The sequence below is a fragment of the Tachyglossus aculeatus genome, chromosome X1, assembly GCF_015852505.1.
Source record: "Tachyglossus aculeatus isolate mTacAcu1 chromosome X1, mTacAcu1.pri, whole genome shotgun sequence".
Taxonomy (NCBI): Eukaryota; Metazoa; Chordata; class Mammalia; order Monotremata; family Tachyglossidae; genus Tachyglossus; species Tachyglossus aculeatus.
The window spans coordinates 115975305-115997803 of NC_052101.1; the positions used below are offsets into that span (position 1 = coordinate 115975305).

Consider the following 22499-nt stretch of genomic DNA (forward strand, 5'->3'; position numbering starts at 1 on the left):
GGCAGTTTTTTGTTTTGGGGCACTTGGTCTTTCTTCATCCCGTTATCATTCTTAGGAGGAAAAGAGAGTTGACTGGAGACAATCAGAGGTAGGAAATTGGGTCAGTCAGCTTCCTAAGTTACCCGGAAGGGTTGTCTGGACTCCCCCAAATTTCCCAGGCAATTGTCATGATCCAAAATGCTTTGGTACTTTAGGTCTGGTCTCCATCATGCATCAGTGGCAACAGTGGCTTGAAAATTGGCCATTACCACATTTCCTGATGCTGCATAGGATTGTCCAGATACCCAGAGTGAGCCTTCCAATTCCAGCCCGTCCATACCTACTGAATATGCTAAATTTGGGCAGCACTTTCCACACTGGTTATTATGATTACTCATTCATTCAATCGTATTTATTGAGCCCATACTGGGTGCAGAGAACTGTATTGAACACTTGGGTGAGAACAATAGAGTTGGTAGTTGGTAGACCCAATCCCTGCCCCCTAGGAGTTTACAGTCAAGTGTAAAATGTTAAAACATTAAACTTTTAAATGTTGACATTTAATGTCAAGATGTTAAAATTAATTACATTAAAATGAATAGGGGAAGCAGCAAAGTATAGAGGTAGATTAAGTGTTGAGGGGCAGGGGGGTGCCATTTTACATCCAAAGGACATCTCATCTACTACAAATTTTAAAAAAAGGAACCTGGACTCTTCCTAATGGTGTTGGCATTTGTTCAGCACTTATTATGTGTCAAACACAGTTCTCAGCATTGGGACAGACAAATTTATTATGCTGAGAAGCAGCATGGCTCAGTGGAAAGAGCACAGGTTTGGGAGTCAGAGGTCATGGGTTCTATTCCCGGCTCTGCAACTTTTCAGCTGTATGACTTTGGGCAAGCCACTTAACTTCCCTATGCCTCAGTTACCTCATCCGTAAAATGGGGATTAAGACTGTGAATCTCAGGTGGGACAACCTGATTACCTTGTATCCCCCCCAGTACTTAGAACGGTGCTTGGCACATAGTAAGTGCTTAACAAATACCATCATCATTATTATTAATAAATTAACCAGGTTTTCATCAAACCAAATGTTTTCATTTAGTCTTAGACTATATGACTACAGTCAGAGCAGTGGAGGATGTGGTAACAGGTTGAGAAAGATGATGTGTGACAACTTGCATTCCTGCTCCTCCTGCTGTAGCCCAGACATCCCTTACTGGCCACTGGCCCCTTAGCCTTTTATCAGAGGCCTGGGTTATGTTGCATTTTGATGACATTCTCCCCAGATTCAGGTGAGGATGTCACAGTTCCCCCTGAACCTCTGTAATTGGAGCCAGGTGCTTTACATTGGGTGCCAGAGGGTTCAATTGGATTTATTTGCCATACTGTGTTTAGCAAGAAAATTTTTCAACCCACTTGGGTGGGCATTATGCGTTGTTTATAATGGTCTTTTTCCAATTAAAAAAAAGCTTCTTAGGCTTAAAAGGCTGATTGGTTTTGGAGAGTATATATGAGAAATTGCTAGAGTTTTTTTGGGGGGGCAGTGTGTGTGTGTGTGTTTTTGAGGAGCGGGTTGTTTAAATATTTCAACTTGTTTCTCCTGCCTTGAGCTATCAGCCTAACATCATTTCAGATTAGTTTGTAGAAGGTAAGTAGCCCAGCAGGGAATGCAATTACATTTTTTTTTTAGTCTGTTCATTTCTTGTGTCCACTGTGAGCTTAGTACTGTACTAGGTACTAGGGGGATACTGAAAAACAAGCGTTGTTGAAGAGTTTAAAAGACACAAACTGTTCAGAATCCCTGTGCAAGGATGGCACGCAAATTCGTGAAGCGTTTCATATTTTTGTATTAATGCCTGTCTACTTGTTTTGTTGTTTGTCTCCCCCTTCTAGACTGTGAGCCCCTTGTTGGGTAGGGATTGTCTGTGTTGCCAAATTGTACTTTCCAAGCACTTAGTACAGTGCTCTACACACAGTAAGCGCTCAATAAATGCAACTGAATGAATGAATGAAGTTGTGTGTAATAATAATGGTGTTTGCTATCTCCCCCTTCTAGACTGAGCCCCTTGTTGGGTAGGGATTGTCTGTGTTGCCAAATTGTACTTTCCAAGCACTTAGTACAGTGCTCTACACACAGTAAGCGCTCAATAAATGCAATTGAATGAATGAATGAAGTTGTGTGTAATAATAATGGTGTTTGCTAAGCTCTTCCTATAGGTCAATCACTGTACTAAGTACTGGGGTAGATACAATTCAATCAGATCAGGTACAATCCTTGTCCCACATGGGACTCAGAGTCTAAGGGAGAAAGGGAACAGGTATTGAATTTCCATTTTACAGATGAGGAAAAATAAGGTGCAGAGAAGTCACATGATTTGCCCTAGGTCACCCAGCAGGTAAGTGGCTTCATGGGGGTGCTGTGGGGATAGCATTCAGATCCTAAACTCCCTGGATTTTCCAGAGCTAAGAGCACTGCGGAGGCTCCTGAGTGATTTTAGGGAGCAGCCATGGGAGGAAAGCTAGGGGTAACTCAGGAGCAGCCAGGGGAGGAAAGTTAGGGGTAACTCAGAGGCTGGGGAAACAGAATATTTATTCTTCCCTTCTTCCTTAGATTAGAACCCAGATCTCCTATGAGATCTGTGCTCTTTTGACTAGACCACACTGCTTCTCAATGTGTCTTGGGGAAGATGGGAAGAGGCTTGGCTGAAACATCTCTTCCCTTGCACAAAGCCATTTTGGTTTTTGATTTACAGCTGGCAACCTGCTAGTTGAATTGGGCAGAAACACACTAAATCCCAACCCTCCCCAGTGGGTCTATCTCCCAGACAGATCTGCATCTATTAACTCTATTATATTGCATTTTCCCAGGGCCTAATACAGTGTTCTGCACACAGTAAGTGCTCAATAAATAATAATAATAATAATGATGGCATTTGTTAAGCACTTACTATGTGCAAAGCACTGTTCTAAGCGCTGGGGAGGATACAAGGTGATCAGGTTGTCCCACGTGAGGCTCACAGTCTTAATCCCCGTCTTACAGATGAGGGAACTGAAGCACAGAGAAGTTGTGACTTGCCCAAAGTCACACAGCTGACAAGTGGTGGAGTCAGGATTAGAACCCATGACCTCTGACTCCCAAACCCGGGCTCTTTCCACTGAGCCACGGTATCTAGCACATAAATGCCATTATGTATGTGATCTGTTGTGCACATTCTGGCTAGATCCCATTGTCAAAAGAATTTTACACTTTCGTAAGTCATCACTACGTATATTGCTTGAAGCCAGGAATCCTCTTCCTAGCATAAGCCCTGTATTTCGTTGACTTTATGCACATCCCCAGAGGATCCAGGGGAGATAGATAATCAGAAGTGTAAGAAAATTTAAAACTTAAATAATAATCAAATACCCTGAGGGAATTTTTCCAGATCGAGGAGGCGAGGCAGACATTTTTCTCATCATCCTTTTAAGGTTGATTGCTGTAGGTTTTGGTGGTGGGAGTTTACAGTCTCTAGACTGTAAGCTCATTATGGGCAGGGAATGGGTCCTCTAATTCTGTCGTACTCTCTCCCAGGCGCTCAGGACAGTGCTCTGCACATCCCAGCTCTGCCACATCTGCTGTGTGACCTTGGGCAAGCCGCTTCACTTCTCTGTGCCTCAGTTACCTCATCTTTAAAATGGGGAATGAGACTGTGAGCCCCACGTGGGGCAGAGGCTGCGTCCAACCCAATTTGCTTTTTTCTACCTCAGTGCTTAGTACAATGCCTGGCATAATCATTATAGTAAACGCTCAAGAAATACCACTGGTTGACTGATTACAATCACCTTCAAATCCCGTTCTTATTTGTGTTGCTGAGGGTAACGCTGGTAGCATGGGAAGCAGCGTGGCTCAGTGGAAAGAGCACGGCTTTGGAGTCAGAGGTCATGGGATCAAATCCCGGCTCTGTCAATTGTCAGCTTGGTGACTTTGGGCAAGTTACTTCACTTCTCTGGGCCTCAGGTACTTCATCTGTAAAATGGGGATGAAGACTGTGAGCCCCCCGTGGGACAACCTGATCACCTTGTATCTTCCCCAGTGCTTAGAACAGTGCTTTGCACATGGTAAGCGCTTAATAAATGCCATTATTATTAGTAGTAGTAGTAATAGTAGTATTAAATGTCTCTAGGAACCCTGCTTTCCCTCTCAGGATCACATCTGGAGAGTTTCCAGTACTCTACCAATTTTGACTATGGGAGGGAGAGTCAAGCAGAGGCCTACCCATTCCATTCCTAGCTTGGGCAGTGGCTAGCGAGTGGAAGGCAATCGGCTACAAGTCAAAACTCACCCGTGCTGGGCAGCAGCAGCATGGGAGAGAGTCGAGGACGGAGACTCGAGTTTACTGCGTGGAAGCAGTAAAGCGCTGGACAAGCGCTTAGTACAGTGCTCTGCACACAGTAAGCACTCAATAAATACGATTGATTGAAGGAGGCAACGGTAAACCACTTCCGTAGTTTTACCAAGAAAACTCTATGGATCCACTACCAGAATGATTGCAGTTGGAGGTGGGGCGTTCTGGGAGAGAGAGATGTGTCGGTGGTGTTGCTATGGGTCGGAGGCCACTCGACGGCGTAAGGCAAGACAGAGGGACCTTGCTAAAGGCCAGCACAGCAGCAGCAGCATGGCTCAGTGGAAAGAGCACGGTCGTGGGTTCTAATCCCGGCTCTGCCACTTATCAGCCGTGTGACTTGGGGCAAGTCACTTAACTTCTCTGTGCCTCAGTTACCTCATCTGTAAAATGGGGATTAAGACTGTGAGCCCCCCACCGTGGGACAACCTGATCACCTTGTATCTTCCCCAGCGCTTAAAACAGTGCTTTGCTCGTAGTAAGCGCTTAACAAATGTCATCATCTTCATCATCAAAGAGCACAGGCTTGGGAGTCAGAGGTCGTGCGTTTGAATCCTGGCTCCGCCACTTGTCAGCTGTGTGACTTTGGGCAAGTCACTTAACTTCTCTGTGCCTCAGTTCCCTCATCTGTAAAATGGGGATGAAGACTGTGAGCCCCCCATGGGACAACCTGATCACCTTGTAACCTCCCCGGCACTAGAACAGTGCTTTGCACATAGTAAGCACTTAATAAATGCCATTACTATTATTATTATTATTCTTTGGGCCTCAGTTACCTCATCTGTAAAATGGGGACTGACTGTGAAGCAGTCAGGGAAGCAGCGTGGCTCAGTGGAAAAGAGCCCGGGCTTTGGAGTCAGAGGTCATGGGTTCAAATCCCGGCTCTGCCAAATGTCAGCTGTGTGACTTTGGGCAAGTCAGTTAACTTCTCTGTGCCTCAGTTCCCTCATCTGTAAAATGGGGTGAAGACTGTGAGCCCCCTGTGGGACAACCTGATCACCTTGTAACCTCCCCGGCACTTAGAACAGTGCTTTGCACATAGTAAGTGCTTAATAAATACCATTATTATTATTATTCTCTGGGCCTCAGTTACCTCATCTGTAAAATGTGGATTGACTGTGAGCCCCGATGGGACAACCTGATAACCTTGTATCTACCCCAGCATTTAGAACAGTGCTTGACACATAGTAAGCGCTTAACAAATACCATCATTATTATTATTATGTTGCCAGCCCAACTCCGGTGGGATATTTGGGGAGCCCATCTTCTACCCCTCCTAGCCCCCCTCCACCACCTCTGCGTCCCCTCTGTGTCTCTGCGGCCCGAGGAGTCGGGGTGGCTGTGGGTGGCCCCGGCTTCAGTGGGACTCAGTCTCCCGGGGGAACTGTTCCTTCGAGACCTCTGCTGGGTTGTAGTTGGAAATCAGGGAAGTAAGGTAGGAGAGGGCAAGGTGATTGAGTGCTTTAAAAGCCAATGGTAAGGAGTTTCTGCTTGATGCGGAGGTGGATGGAAAACCACTGGAGGTTCTTGAGGAGTGGGGAAACATGGACTGAACAGTTTTGTAGAAAAAATTATCTGGGCAATAGAGTGAAGTATGGACTGGAGTCAGAGAGGTCAGCTAGGAGGGTGATGCAGCATTCAACGTGGTAGCAGTTTGGATGGAGAGGAAAGGGAGGATTTTTAATGACATTTTGAAGTTTGAATAGATGGGATTCAGTGACAGATTGAATATGTGGGTTGAATGAGAGTGGTGAGTTGAAGATAACGCCAAGGTTATGAGCTTGTGAGACAGGGACAATGGTGGTGCTTTTCTACAGTGATGGGAAAGTCAGGGGGAGGACAGGGCTTGGGTGGGAAGATAAGGAGTTCTGTTTTGGACATATTAAGTTTGAGATGCCAGTGGGACATCCAAATAGAGGTTTCCTGGAGGCAGGAGGAAATGCGAGACTGCAGGAAAGGTGAGAGATCAGGGCTGGAGATGCAGATTTGGGAATCATCCACAGAGAGATGGTAGTTGAAGAAATGGGACAGAGTCAGTTCTCCAATGGATGGGCATAGCTGGAGAATAGAAGGGGACCCAGAACTGAGCCTTGAGGGACTCCCACATTTAGGCAGTGAGAGGCAGAGGAGGAACCACGAAAGAGACTGAGGATGAGTGGCCAGAGATATGGGAGGAGAACCAGGAGAAGACAGTGTCAGGGAAGCCTAGGTTAGATAACGTTTCCATGGAAGGGCATGGTTGACAGTCAGAGTCAGCCGAGAGGTGGAGGAGGATTAGGATGGAGTAGAAGCCATTGGATTTGGCAAGAAGGAGATTATTGGTGACCTCTGAGAAATGATGATGTAATCTATGAAATTCCATTAATTAGCTGTGTGCATCCTTTTATTCTTTGGGAAAAAGAAGATAATGTTAGTGATTACAAGTTAATGTTCAGCATGTTCTTGGAGCAGAAATAGACCACTGCTATGTAGCTTTCTGGTCGCATGATGTCTACAGAGGTTTTCTATGAGCTGGGCACTGTACTAAGCACTGGGGTAGATACAAGCTAATCAGGCTGGATGCAGTCCATATCTCACATGGGGCTCACAGTCTTATTCCCCATTTTACAGATGAAATAACTGAGGAACAGAGAAGTTAAATGACTTGGCCAAGGTCACACAGCAGACAAGTGGCTGAACCAGAATTAGAACCCAGTTCCTTTCTGACTCCTAGGCCTGTGCTCTATCCACTAGACCATGTACTTCTCACCAGGCCATGCTGCTTATTTAATAATAATAATAACAATGATGATGGCATTTGTTAAGCACTTACTATGTGCATAGCACTGTTCTAAGCACTGGGGAGGATACAAGGTGATCAGGTTGTCCCACGTGGGGCTCACAGTCTTAATTCCCGTTTTACAGATGAGGTAACTGAGGCACAGAGAAGTTAAGTGACTTGCCCAAAGTCACACAGCTGACAAGCGGCTGAGCCGGGATTTGAACCCATGACCTCTGACTCCCAAGCCCGGGCTCTTTCCACTGAGCCATGCTGCTTCTCTAATTTATTCTCTATCATCTAATTCTCTATTTATCATTCATTCATTCATCCAGTAGCATTGATTGAGTGTGTGCTATGTGATCAACAATGAACAAGGGCCTAGGGAGATAACAATTAAAGGAAAAGACATGGTTTACTCTCTCAAGGAACTTACAATCTAGTAGGACAGGCAGACATAAATTGTATAGGAATGGGGAAAACTGTAGATTCAAGTAACAGTAGTAATAAGCACTTAGTACAGTGCTCTGCACACAGTGTGTAATAAATACTATTTATTGATTGATAGGTATAGTAGTGGTATTTATCAAGCACCCACTGGCTGCAATGCTTTGCTTATATCCACCCTAGCGCTTTGTACGGTGCCTGGCACATAGTAAGTGCTTAACAAATGCCATTATTATTACTATTAATGCCATGCTAAGCTATATGTTCAGATCCAGATTCAACTGGCAACAACAAGAGTATGGAAAAATAAGCAAGTGAATAAAAGAACATCAGAAGAGATTGCTGGGATGACATGACAAGGGAGGTGGCAATTATTTGGGAAATGATTCCTGCACAAAGTAGGTTTTTCAGAAGACATTGTTGGAGCTTATTTGCTAAAGAGGGTGGCAAAGCCCTTCTGTTGCTAGAAAACTGGCTGAAAGACAGAAAACAATGGTAGGAATCAATCAATCTATCAGTGATATTGAGTGCTTACTGTGTGCAGAGCACTGCACTAAGTGCTTGGGAGAGAACAATACAGTCGGTTTGGTAGACATGATCCCTGCCCTCAAAGATTCTATAATTTAGTGTGGGAGACAGACATTAAAATAAATTACAAATTGGGGAAAACAGCAGAGTATAAAGATATGGAAATAAATGCTGAGGGGCTGGGGGTGGGATGAGAATCAAAGAGTATGAGGGGTACAGGCCCAAATGCCTAGGGGACACAGTTAGCCCTCAGTAAATACTATAATTAACTGCATGATAGGTTTATGGGTGAGAGGTGCATAGTGGATTACTGAAGTGAAAGTTTAGGGCTTAGAGAGAAAAGTCAGGGATGCTAGATGATACAACCATAACCATTAGGGTGGGTGTTCATATACTTCCTCCAACCATTCTGTGAGAGGCAGAGCACCGATCTGCATGTAGCAGTGTTTTGACCCAGCAATGGCACTGCACATGGTCTTACGGGAGAAGGGAATGAGAAGCTTATGCCAGAAAAACCCAAGGAGGAGAGAGGAGAAAGGAAGATTAAAGACATAATGTAATGGAGAGATGTGGAATGATCAGACAGGACCAGGCTGATCCTATAGGGGACTGTTATTTTTAGTGTTTATTTGTTGTCTGTCTCCCCCTTCTAGACTGTGAGCCCATTGTTGGGTAGGGACCGTCTCTATATGTTGCTGACTTGTACTTCCCAAGCGCTTAGTACAGTGCTCTGCACACAGTAAGTGCTCAATAAATATGATTGAATGAATGAATGAAAGCTGAACAGATTTTTTTTTAATTTTCTTTCCTGTTCTGGGCTCAGCTTCTATTCCCCTTGTCTATTACTTCCTTTCTTTTTTTCTTACGAATTTCCCCTTGAGGTGCCTTTTTCCATCATAGCCCCATCACTTGTCTTATAGATTTGGGTATGTTATCCGCACTGAAACTTAAAACCTGGTTAAAACAAAGCATCAGATGTCCTCAGAATTTCTAGGTATTTTCCCCTAACCATCAGATGGCCATAATGTGTATGTAGATTGTTGCTCTGTTCTCAAAGAAGACTCCATTAATGATGAAATTCACCAGCGTGCATAGTAAATAATAATAATAAAAATAATGATGGTATGTGTTAAATGCTTACTATGTGCCAAGCACTGTTCTAAGCACTGAGGTAGATACAAGGTAATCAGGTTGTCCCACGTGGGGCTCACAGTCTTAATCCCGATTTTCCAGATGAGGTAACTGAGGCACAGAAAAATGACTTACCCAAAGTCACACAGCTGACAGGTGGTGGGGGCAGGATTAGAACCCACAACTTCTGACTCCCAAGCCCGTGCTCTTGCCGCGAAGCCACGCTGCTTCTCTTGGGATTTGTGGCTGAAGAGGCCAATGTGGGATCCCCAGTCCTGACGTATAAAGATTGTCTTATGTCTTGCGGTCATGGCAAAATACTGAACTCTCTGTCTCTTAAGAGACTCTAGCATAAAGGCCCATAATAACAAATGTGGTACTTGTTTAGCGCTTACTCCGTGCCAAGCATTATACTAAACACTAGGGTAGATACAAGATAATCAAGTCAGACACGGCCCCTGTCCCACACTAAGCCGAGTTGTCCCACAGGTGATTCAGCCAACTGAGTCTTATGATGTTTCAAACCCAGGAGGAATTTTGGGTCCTCAGGAAGGCAGGACCATCCTTACATAGTCTTTACAAAGAGAAAGGCTCAAAGTCGATCTTTGAATGAATTTACAACCCTGTTATATTGTACTTTTCCAAGTGCTTAGTACGGTGCTCTGCACGCTGTAAGCACTCAATGAATACGATTGATTGACCAATGATGAGGCCCACCCTGATGCAGAATTTTGGTAGATGCCGTTTATTATGCGCCCAGTGCATTCAACTTAGTGATGTACAGAATAATACACACGGTACTAAGAAAGACAGAGAAACTGGTGGTGGGGAGGGATGTAACCCTCCCGGCTTCCTTTAGCTATCGACTATTAATAAAATTGCAAAGCAATTAGAACTGAGGACAGAGTGTCAAATATAGTAGATATTATAAATCTTGTCTCTTTGATGACTTAGCAGAAGCACATTTCCTGCTCAGCTTCCCTCTTCTATTAACACCCACACCCCCCAAGGAGAAATTCTCAGTCAGGATGATGTAAACAGGGAAACACATTATTTTCCTCTTCTCAACTGGAGATAGGGGATTGCGATGGGTCTGTAGCGGTTTGATGTTTTCAGGAATAGCTGCTGTCCCTTTTCCTAGTATAGTCGGTAGTTTTCTCAAGCTCTTCCTATGTTGGGGAGTGGGGGAATGAAAAGAGGGAGAGTAAAAAAGGAAATATGTTAAAAATGACTTGGAAGTCTGAACGACTGGTTTCTCTCACAGAGACCAAAAAAATTAGAATATGCCCAACTGGGAACTCAGCGAACCATTTGACCTCTATTATCATTAGAGAAGGAAGTGGCTACGGATCAGAACTAAAGATTAAAAGTTAACTGTCACCTGATCTACCTTATCTCTCGGCATTGTGAAAGCAAAGGGCAAAAACTGCCTCTGATACTGTGCCCTACTCTACCCACCAGCTGGAACTCCAATTTCCACTCACCATACAGGCCTCCACAGGTTTCCTGCTGTCTTCTGAAGCTGTACCTACCCCAACTATAATGAAGCTGCAGAAACCTTGAGGTCACCAGAGTTTCAGCCCATGGACTCGACTTGGAATATTCCTTTAGTAGCTTATACAGCCCTGTCCCCAGAGCCACAGGTATGCCAAACTCTCTTCCCATGTATCCGTTGCTGAAATTGCAAAGGTCCCTGAGATAACCCCAGGCGTGTCCCATGGAGTGACCTCAGAGATCGAGGGACTGATGATGCCTGAGGATGACCCCAGTTTGCTGCTACTTGCCAAATTGGCACATGGGTGTGAAGCAAGGCACAACTTTGGTGGCTGAAGGTGAGTATTGAGCAGAGGGCTCTGTGGGGTGGCAGTGGACAAAAAGGTGTTATCTGGACTTTGTGTAGTGCTCTTTTAATTGTCTTGTCTTGCCTTATGCCGTTGGATCATTTCCGACCCAGAGCTACACCACAGACACATCTCTCCCAGAATGTCCCACTCTCCATCTGCAATCGTTCTGGTAGTGTATCCATAGAGTTTTCCTGGTAAAAATCTGGAAGTGGTTTACCATTGCAGCCTTCCACGCAGTCAACTCGAGTCGCCACCCTCGACTCTCTCCCATGCCCCTGCTGCCCAGCACAGGTGAGTTTTGACTCGTAGCAGATTGCCTTCCATTCGCTATCCACTGCCCAAGCTAGGAATGGAACGGGTATGCCTCTGCTTGACTCTCCCTCCCATAGCCGAGACTGGTAGAGTACTGGAAACTCTCCAGGTGCAACCCTGATATCCCCACAATATTCCTAGGAGGTGGGGGTGTGGAGGGGGAATGGGATCTGACTGTCATAAGTTTTGCAGCAATTGCGCAACTCCGCCTGGGGCTTTTCAACCTCATCGTTACAAAGTTGATTGGAGTTTCACTTGGATAAATCCCAGATGGGGGCAACTCCCAGTCAGTGATAACCAACTGGGATGGTTGGTCGTGCTCCCACCTTCCATCTGCGTTGGACTTGGCACAACACAATTCTAAAGGAAACTATCCACCGAAGTCTTCTGAAGGAGGGCTGCTGACTGCTAAGGAATAACAAGTGTGGGGGAAACAAATTGGATTTGGAATAGTAAAGCAGAACAATTCAAAGAATGAGACTGAGGACATGAAGGTCTTTTGTAATAAACCCCAACATCCTCTTTGCACTCTAGGTTTTTCTCAGTCCCCTCATCCTCAGAATGAGGACCTAGGGGCTGATGAGGAAGACCAATAAAATGATCTTGCTGAGTCAGTCTGCCATTTTCCCCTTCAAAACTGCTGTTCCTCAAAGCCACCCAACTTGGTTGTCTAAGCTGCCTCAAATTCTCCCCATAATTGCACTACCCTCAAGTTCTCTAATAAAGTAGGCCTGAAAAATGAGTTCCCAGCTTGATAATCATCAGAGAGGTGGGTTTCATCCTCTATATTAAAAAAACAACAACAAAATGTTGGCTGTCAATTACTCAAACCATCAAATTCGCCTTGGTCCCCACCCATTTGATTGATCCAGCACATTCCCATCCTAAAACAAACTTCCACAGAGGGAACTGAAAGAAGAAACAATACCAGGGCCAGCGACTACTAAGCACTTGGTGAAGGAGAGAGGCAGACTCGTTCCTGGTGGGACTGACACCTCTTTTTTGCTAAGGGAAAACAGCCTGGACACTGCACAGGATATCCCAACCCACCCCAAGCCCTTCTCAGGATATCCCAACCCACCCCAAGCCCTTCTCTCCCTCAAAACAACCAGTTCTATCCTCATGCCAGTCCGTGAGGTGGGACACATCCATGAGGTGGGACACACGGATGTAATTCCATTCACACCCAAGGACAAAATGGTCGATTACCAAGCACTGAGCTGCCCATTATGGGGCTGGGAATAGGACAAGTAACTGATCTGTGCCTGTCTCCCCTCTCTCACAACTGGCCAGGTTTAAAGACGAAGGGGATACGGTCCTGCTGGTATCCTCAAATTAACGGGATGAGAGTGATTTCCTACAACAAATCCACCTGTTGCTGACGGCCAAAGACTGCTTGATATGGATAGAAATCTATTTCATAATTTTCTAATTGGGAGAAAAAACACTTTTCAAGCAATATGGCCTCTTTTAGCTTGGTCTTAAATGAGAACCCAAATCTCCACCTCCAGGTGATGGCAGAGTGATAATGACTGCCTCGCTCTCTTCTTGGGAGAGGAAGGAACAGGGAGCTCAGTGAACTGGATGTAGTTTGAGGTGTTTGACTTGGACGTAAGTTTGGAATTCTGGAGGGAAAGTTGCCTTACCATTCTGGTATGGGTCGTACTGCCAGTCAGCATGTAGGAATCTGTTTCAGTCCTTTTCTGCAGCCCCTTGAACCACTTTTTGTATTCATCTTTTACCTAAAAATTCATGAACATAGAGACTTGAGTTGTGGCAGGAAACTTGGTTTAGGAGAATGGACACAAGGATCGGGGATGGGAGACCTGGCTTCTGGTATTCTCTATGGCCTCAGGGAAGTTTATTCATCTAGTTCCACTTCCTCTCCTCTGATTCTTTCCTCGGCCCTCTCCAATCTGGCTTCCACCCACTTTGCTCCATGGAAACTACCCTCTCAAAGGTTAGCGATTACCTCTTTCTTGCCAAGTTCAATGGCCTGTAGACTACCCAAATCCTCCTTGAGTCTTGCCTTCAACACTGTAGACCACCCCCTTCTCCTGGAAACATTATCCAACCTCAGCTTCATTGACATTGTCCTCTCCTGGTTGTCCTCATATCTCTTTGGCTGCTCATTCTCAGCCTCTTTCGCAGGCTCCTCCTCTGCCTCCCATCCTCTAACTCTGAGATTTCCCAAGGCTCAGTTCTGGGTCCCCTTCTATTCTTCACCTACAGTCACTCCCTTGGAAAACTTATTTGCTCCCATGGCTTCAACTACCATCTCTATGTGGATGATTCCCAAATCTACTTTTCCATCCTTGACCTCTTTCCTTCTTGCAGTCTTGCATTTTCTCTAGCCTTCAGAACATCTCTACTTGGACACCTCTAACTTATGTCCAAAACTTAACTCCTCATTTTTCCACCCAAACCTTGTCCTCCCCCTTACTTTCCCACCATTGTAGACTACACCACTATTTTCCCATCTCACAGGCCCCTAACCTTGGCATTATCCGCGACTCATTTCCCTTAGAGGAAAGAGCATGGGCTTGGGAGTTAGAGGTCATGGGTTCTAATCTCAGCTCTGCCACTTGTCTGCTGTGTGACCTTGGGCAAGCCATTTAACTTTTCTGTGCCTCAGTTGCCTCATCTGTAAAATGGGGATTAAGACTGTGAGCCCCACATGGGACAACCTGATTACCTTGTATCTACCATAGCACTTAGAACAGTGCTCGGCACATAGTAAGTGCTTAGCAAATACCATAATTATTTATTCAATCGTATTTATGGAGCACTTACTGTGTGCAGAGCACTGTACTAAGCGCTTGGGAAGTACAATTCAGCAACAGAGACAATCCCTGTCCACAACGGGCTCACAGTCTAGAAGGTAGGAGACAGATATCAAAACAAGTAAGCAGCATCAGTAGCATCATTATAAACAAATAGAATTATAGATATATACACATTAAGAAAAATAAATAGAATTACAATAATAAACATGTACATATATACACAAGTGCTGTGGGGCAGGGAGAGGGTAATAATAATAATAATGATGATAGTATTTCTTAAGCACTTACTATGTGCAAAGCACTGTTCTAAGCACTGGGGGGATACAAGGTGATCAGGTTGTCCCACGGGGGGCTCACAGTCTTAATACCCATTTTACAGATGAGGTAAGAGTGGGTCGGGGCAATGGGGAGGAGAGGGGGAGCAGTGGAAAAGGGGGGCTTAGTCTGGGAATAATGATTGCATTTGTTAAGCGCTTACTATGTGCCAAGCACTGTTCTAAGCGCTGGGGTGGATACAGGGTAATCAGATTGTCCCATGTGGGGCTCACAGTCTTAATCCCCATTTTACAGATCAGGTAACGGAGGCACAGAGAAGTGAAGTCACTTGCCCAAGGTCACACAGCAGGCAAGTGGCAGAGCTGGGATTAGAACCCATGACCTCTGACTCCCAAGCCCGTGCTCTTTCCTCTAAGCCATGCTGCTTCTCCCCTAATTACTACTATTAAATCCACACATTCAATCTGTCACCAAACCCTATCAGTTCTACCTTCACAACATTGCTAAAATCCACTTTTTCTCTCCATCCGAACTGCTACTATGCTGATCCAAGAACTTCTCATAACCCACCTTCACCACATCAGGCTCCTTGCTGACCTCCCTGCGTCCTGTCTCTCCCCACTGCAGTCTTTACTTCACTCTGGTGCCCAGATCATTTTTCTAGAAAACCATTCTGTTCATGTCCACCCACTCCTCAAAAACTTTCCCATCAAACAGAAATTCTTTACCATTGGCTTTAAAGCACACAATCCCCTTGCCTCTTCCTATCTCACCTCCCTGATTTCCTACTCCAACCCAGCCCGCATGCTTCACTCCTCCAACGCCAACCTACTCACTTTATCTTGAACTCATCTATCTCACTGTCGATCCCTTGCCCACATCCTTCCTCTGGCCTGGAACTCCCTCGTCCATCATATATGACAGACCACCCCTCTCTTGATGGCCACTAAAAAGCTTACTAAATCACATCTTGGTGTCATCCTCGACTGCACTCTCTCATTCACCCCACACATCCAATCCGTCACCAAACCCTGCCGGTCTCACCTCCACAACATTGCCAAGATCCACCCTTTCCTCTCCATCCAAACCGCTACCTTGCTGGTTCAATCTCTCATCCTATCCCGACTGGACTACTGCATCAGCCTCCTCTCTGATCTCCCATGCTCCTGTCTCTCCCCGCTTCAGTTTATACTTCACTCTGCTGCCCGGATCATCTTTGTGCAGAAATGCTCTGGGCATGTTACTCCCCTCCTCAAAAATCTCCAGTGGCTGCCTGTCAACCTACGCATCAAGCAAAAACTCCTCACTCTCGGCTTCAAGGCTGTCCATCACCTCGCCCCCTCCTACCTCACCTCCCTTCTCTCCTTCTACAGCCCAGCCCGCACCCTCCGCTCCTCTACCACTAATCTCCTCACTGTACCTCGTTCTCGTCTGTCCCGTCGTCGACCCCCAGCCCACATCCTTCCCCTGGCCTGGAATGCCCTCCTTCCACACATCCGCCAAGCTAGCTCTCTTCCTCCCTTCAAAGCCCTACTGAGAGCTCACCTCCTCCAGGAGGCCTTCCCAGACTGAGCCCCCTTTTTCCTCTCCTCCTCCCCATCCCCCTGCCCTACTTCCTTCCCCTCCCCACAGCACTTGTATATATATGATTTTACAGATTTATTACTCTATTTCTATTTATTTTGTTAATGATGTGCATATAGCTTTAATTCTATTTGTTCTGATGATTTTGGCACCTGTCTTCATGTTTTGTTTTGTTGTCTGTCTCCCCCTTCTAGACTGTGAGCCCGTTGTTGGGTAGGGACCGTCTCTATATGTTGCCGACTTGTACTTCCCAAGCGCTTAGTACAGTGCTCTGCACACAGTAAGCACTCAATAAATACGATTGAATGAATGAATGAACATCTCCTCTAGAGATCTTTTCCAACTAAGCCCTTATTCCCCCTATTCCTATTCCTATTTCCTAAGTGCATAGGTGAAGTAGTAGGGAGAAGGAATAGGGGGAATAAGGGCTTAATTGGAAAAGCCCTTCAAGCTTCAAGCCCTTGCTATTCACCCCATTCTCAGCTCCACAGCAGTTATGCACAAGTCCATAATTTATTTTAATGTCTGTCTCCTCCATTAAATTGTAAGCTCCTTGTGAGCAAGGAACATGTCTAACAGCTCTTTTATATTGTACTCTCCCACGTCCTTAGTAGAGTGCTCTGCACAAATTGAGTGCTCAGTTAGATAATCATTGATTGATTGATTGATCTAGTTGAGGATTTACAGTCTCATCTGTAAGGCAGGGTTTATTAGCCAAACACCTGTCAGAGAAAAGGTACTGCATCCTATGGTTATTATTTTTTATCATTGTTTATAACATTATATTTATTATTACAATCTTTATTATTATTTGATTTTTCTTTCATTATTCTGTAGAAGACATTGGGCTTCACAAAAATCCTGTTTTTGTTCTAAAAATGCTTTCTCCATGTCGTGATTCTGTGATCTCTGCCTATCATGTCTATTGTGTCTTGGTCCATAGAGTCAATCTCCTCGTGCCTCTGTCATAGGATCTGGATTGACTCCCCCCGAAGCTTATTCCTTTCCTCCACATGAAAAGATGACACCTCCGCAGGCTACCTTTTATAAACGTCCTACATTTAGGGCATGAGGCATAAATGAGTGTCAAGGGAGTGACTATAGAGAGGAGCGATAAGGAAGTCAGAACAAGAAACAGAGGAATAGATGAGACTGTGCTACATATGACATGACCAAAGGTAAGCACTTTTACCTGGTGATTGAGTAGACAGTGCACCACAAAGATGTAGACTCCCTGCAGGCTGTTGGTAATAGTGAATGCGTAGGCAATGACTGATCTGAAGAGGTCACCCATTGGCTCGATCAGTAAAAACCCAAGGCACCATGAGCAGCCTAGGATGAAGAGCTGAGCGAGGGCTTTAAATGTCAATGTCCTGAAAAAGACAAGATCGTGAGGTATTTTTTCTCTCCCTGTCACTCACTCGCATCTTGTGGGACAGGGACTGTGTCCAACCTGATTATCTTGTATCTACCCCAGCGCTTAAAACAGTACTTGAGTGCTTGACAAAGACCATTATTATTATTTTCCATTCCTATTCTCCCCAAAGTGAAGGTTCCTCGAGAGTTTCTGAAGAGCTGCCACTAATGGATATTTGTGCAACTTGGGGCTTGTTTTAGCTGAAGAGGACTCGCAAAAATCCACTACTGTGGAACTCGGTAGGAAAGGATATATGGTGACAATCATTCACAAAGATTTTCAAGTTCTGACAATGACTGTGATAAGTCCAACCAAAACTTTAGCTGCTACTCTGAGTGTGCTCTGAGGTAACTCCCTCTGTGGGTTCCCTGGAAAACCAACTCTAGGATTTTTCCTCTTCTCCCCATAAAGAACCCCCTTGAAATGCTACTGAAGCTTGGATCTCCGAGCCCATCTGAAAAGGCTAGTGTTACCTTACCTTGTGTTTTGGATCTTGGACACATCTTTATTGAGGGAGCATAGCTTGTCTCTCAGAATCCACAGGGTGGTCAAATAGAAGGACAAATTCATCTGTGGAGATGACAAGAAATAATAATTTTGAACTGTCCTTTAGGGCCAATGGGTACAGACAAAGCACGGAATGAATCTTATACCCTGCAGGGTATAAGTCAATCCATTGCACACGCAGGCTGGGTACATGCCTTAACTTTTAAATACATGCCATTACATTGGATCACAGAAAACAGCAACTGGTCCTGTGGTGGCTCAGTGCTGGGAGCAAAAACATTATCAATTATGGGATGTGGGTGGATAGAACTGAAACTCTCAGAGTTTCTACTTCATGCCCATTATGGGCAGGAAATGTATGTGCTAATTCTGCTGTATTGTACTCTCCCAAGTACAGTGCTCTGCACATAGTAAGTGCTCAATAAATACCATTGATTGATTGGTGTGTATTGATGCCTTTTTCCACCAGACTTATCAAGTGGTGCATTCTAAGTTCCCTTCAGTCAATCCATGGTATTTATTGAGCACTTACTGAGTACAGAGTACTGTGATAAGCATGAGACAGTACAATACGACAGAGCTGGTAGACATGTTCCCTGCTCACTGTAGTAAGAGCTTGAAAGGAGCTTGCAATCTGGAGTGAGAGTCAGATATTAAAATAAATTGCAGGCATGCATGTAAGAGTTGTGGGGCAGAGAATGGAGTGAATATCAAGTGTCTACAGGGTACAGATCTAAGTGCAAAGGAGGCGCAGAAGGTATCGGGAGTAGAGGAATGAAGGCTTAGTTGGAGAAGGCCTCTTGGAGGAGATGTGATTTTAATAAGGCTTTGAAGGTGAGGAAAGTGGTGGTCTGTTGCATGCAAAAGGGGAGGGAATTTCAGGACAGAGGCAGAATGTGGGAAGAGGTTGGCAGCGAGGTAGGTGAGATCAAGGTACGGCATGTAGGTTGGCATTAGAGGAGCGAAATTTGCAGGCTGGGCTGTAGTAGGAAATCAGTGAGGTAAGGTAGGAGGGGGCAAGTTGAAGCTAAGATCTCAGACTGAGGTGTTTGACTGGAAGAGCTGTATGAGCTTGGGCTTGCTGGCAGAAATGTTGCACCATGGGAAAATGGCTTCCTCTTGGATATTCACCCAATTTCCCCAAACCAGTAAAGAAAAACACAGAGTGCCCACCGTGATGATTGCAACTATCGGTCCAAGGAAGCCCCAGATATACCCTCCTTTTATCTTGAGCCAGCAACTGAAAAGGAAGAAAGCAAGAACATCTAGCAGTTTATCTGTGGCAAAAAGGTAAAGGAACATGAAATGCAATGATATCTTTCCCACCTTGGGCAGGTGGAACAGGATACAGGCGGGAACAACAAACATCTAAGAGCAGAAGCTAAGAATGGAGGCCCAATTCTTATAACAGAATTAATCAACCAATCAATGGTATTTATTGAGAAGCAGTATGGTCTAATGGAAAGAGCACAGGCCTGGGACTCAGAGGACCAGGGTTCTATTCCTGCCTCTGCCACTTGTCTGCTGTGTGACCTTGGGCAAGTCACTTACTTCCCTGTGCCTTAGTTCCCTCATCTATAAAATGGGGATTCAATACCTGTTCTCCCTCCTACTTATAATGTGAGCCCTACGTGGGACCTGATTGTTTTGTATTTATGTCAGTGCTTAGAACAGTGCTTGGCACATTATAAGTGCTTAACAAACACCACAATTATTATTATCATTATAATTACTATGTGCAGAGCACTGAACTAAGCACTTGGGAGAGTACAATACAACAGAGTTGACAGACATGTGTAAAATGGGGATGAAGACTGTGAGCCCCCCGTGGGACAACCTGATCGATCACCTTGTAACCTCCCCAGAGCTTAGAACAGTGCTTTGCACATAGTAAACGTTTAATAAATGCCATTATTATTATTAATATGTTCCCTGCCCACACAGAACTTACAGCCTAGAGGGGAAAGTAGAGTCTGAACTGTATTGCTTTCTAAAAGATTTACATAGCACTTTGTGCTTGCAAATGACTTTATTATAATTTTGCAATTAATACCAAATTGGAGCTGAAAAAAAGCACAGAGGGAGTGAAAAGGGATGAGGGTTTCCTCCAGATTCTATTTTGGCAGAGCTCAAAGAGCCAGGAAAAAGTTATGGCTATGTTCCTTTGAGGGTTTATTATACTACCAGCATTTAATAATGTTATAAGCTCCGAAGAATGGCACAGAGGACGTAGGTGGGGCAACTAATTTAGCATCAATAGTGGTTTTGGCTTGGTGGAAAGAGCACGGGCTTGGGAGTCAGAGGTCGTGGGCTCTGATCCGGGCTCCGCCATTTATCAGCTGTGTGACTTTGGGCAAGTCACTTAACTTCTCTGGGCTTCAGTTACCTCATCTGTAAAATGGGGATGAAGACTGTGAGCCCCACGTGGGACAACCTGATAACCTTGTATTTATTCCAGCGCTTGGCACATAGTAAGGGCTTAACAAATATCATTATTATTATTTTTACCCAGACTTAATCAATGAATCAGTCAATCTGCTATATTATAAACTCCTTGAGGGCAGGGATCACATCTACCAACTCTATTGTCTTGTACTTTCCCAACCACTTAATTCAGTGCTCTGTAATAATAATAATAATAATGATAATGGCATTTATTAAGCACTTACTATGTGCAAAGCACTGTTCTAAGTGCTGGGGAGGTTACAATGTGATTAGATTGTCCCACGGGGGGCTCACAGTCTTAATTCCCATTTTACAGATGAGGCCCAGAGAAGTGAAGTGACTTGCCCAAAGTCACACAGCTGACAATTGGTGGAGCCGGGATTTGAACCCGTGACCTCTGACTCCAAAGCCTGGGCTCTTTCCACTGAGCCACACTGCTTCAGGACTCAATAAATGCTACTGAATGATTGATTGGGCATACTTATTGAGTGCTTACTGTGTACAGAGCACAGTACTAAAAGCTTGGGAGAAGACACTAGAAGTAAAATTAATCACTTTCATCAGACCAAAGATCTGGTCCCTGCCCTCAGAGACCTTACAATGTGTCAGGGAATCAGACCGGCACTTATTATTCAGGGCGAGTCCTGCACTTACTGAGTGGAGGTCCCATAGCCTCGGTAGCCAACTCCTGCTGTAATGGCCACTATCCCGGCTGGAATCCCATAGCCAAAGGGGTACATGAACCTCTTCTTCAACCTGCTGGCGCTGGTGTAATTAGCCACCTTGAGGTTTCTGACAGTGAGGAAGAGATGCAGCCCTTCCAGGAGCATCCAGGTGAAGGCGGCCAGGAACAGATAGTGTAACACCCCAGCAATGATGGAACATAACAGCTGGAGGAGGAGAAAAGAAAAGCAGTGGGGATGTTGGACTGATCCCTTAAGGTGGAGTGACCCTGATTCACCAGGGCTTCAACCTCAGTGTCCCTGGGCCTGTTCAGTGCAGGACAGATCCTTGGTGCTCTGTGCTAGGGGGATGGTGTAGAGGAAAAGAGATTTCTGCGGGCCCGGGGGAGGTCAATTGAGCTGCTGTGTGTTGCCAACTAGGGGATTAACTCCCCAGTACCCGATGGTTGTGCTGCAGTCTGGCTGAGGGCAGAGACACCAGTAGCCCAGGTTGGCACGAGTTCATTTCTCTGTCCTTCCTCCCTCCCTCTGCCCCTTCTGCCCTCCAGTAGCCAAAAGGCCCTTCTCCGATTTGGGGGAGAGAGAAACTCCGTTGACTGTTTACCTCAGGCTCCGTGCGTTTTATTCCTGTGAGAAAGAGGAGGTCAGCCAGGAAGAGACACACAGAGAGCTGCAAGTGGAGGGAAGTACTGGTGTTCTGGATCGCGCGGCACAGGAGGAACGTGAGAGCGGCCAGGAAGAGGCACAGCAGAGAAAGGCTCAGCCCCATGTACGTGATCAGGGTCAGCACAGGGTCCTCCTGAAACCCAGAATAAAGGAAATGTCTGTCACTCTATGCTAGCATCCTTGGTTCCCACTGGGTAACAGGAAATGACTGAGAAGCCTGAGGCCACAGAGCAAACAAGGTTGGCAGCAGAATGGTGACAATTACTCTCCCCACCTTCAAAGCCTTATAGAAGGCACATCTCCTCCAAGAGGTCTTCCCTGACTAAGCCCTCGTTTCCTTTTCTCCCACTCCCTTCTGCGTCACCCTGATTTGCTCCCTTTATTCACTGCCCCCCTCAGCACCGATGTACATATCTGTAATATATTTATTTATATTAATGTCTGTCTCCCCCTCTAGACTGTAAGCTCGCTGTGGGCAGGGAATGCGTCTGTTCTATTGTACTCTCCCAAGCACTTAGTACAGTGCTCTGCCCATAGTAAATGCTCAATAAATGCAATTGATTGATCGACTGATGGAACTTTGGACCCCATTAGCCATGGAATATTTCTGGAGCTGCTCCCCAGCATCCCACTCACTCTCCAGGAGTGCAACAGTTCACTGAGTCTCAACAGATCTTGGTTGCTCCCCAATTCGTTCCAGACTAGGCCAAAAGGCAGGCTATATGCATTTCAAAGTCAGAGTCTTCATTTT

At 45.3% G+C, this 22499-nt stretch overlaps 1 protein-coding gene and 1 non-coding gene across 2 annotated transcripts in view; one reads left to right on the forward strand and one right to left on the reverse strand.

The window, feature by feature from the left end:
• The first annotated feature begins 4156 nt into the window (after window positions 1-4156).
• On the forward strand, window positions 4157-4294 carry LOC119920214. The gene has a single exon (XR_005447972.1). It is a non-coding gene; the product is annotated as a small nucleolar RNA SNORA7 (small nucleolar RNA).
• Window positions 4295-9972: 5678 nt separating this feature from the next.
• The window catches only part of ADGRE3 (adhesion G protein-coupled receptor E3), a 45256-nt gene continuing 32729 nt past the window's right edge, over window positions 9973-22499 (reverse strand). The window contains exons 13-19 of the mRNA XM_038773041.1: window positions 21687-21881; window positions 21054-21289; window positions 19128-19194; window positions 17926-18017; window positions 17223-17403; window positions 13031-13126; window positions 9973-10397 (exon numbers count right to left, since the gene is read on the reverse strand). Of these exons, the coding sequence (XP_038628969.1) occupies window positions 10341-10397; window positions 13031-13126; window positions 17223-17403; window positions 17926-18017; window positions 19128-19194; window positions 21054-21289; window positions 21687-21881 (924 nt within the window). The 3' untranslated portion in view covers window positions 9973-10340. The remainder of the gene's footprint in view (window positions 10398-13030; window positions 13127-17222; window positions 17404-17925; window positions 18018-19127; window positions 19195-21053; window positions 21290-21686; window positions 21882-22499) is intronic.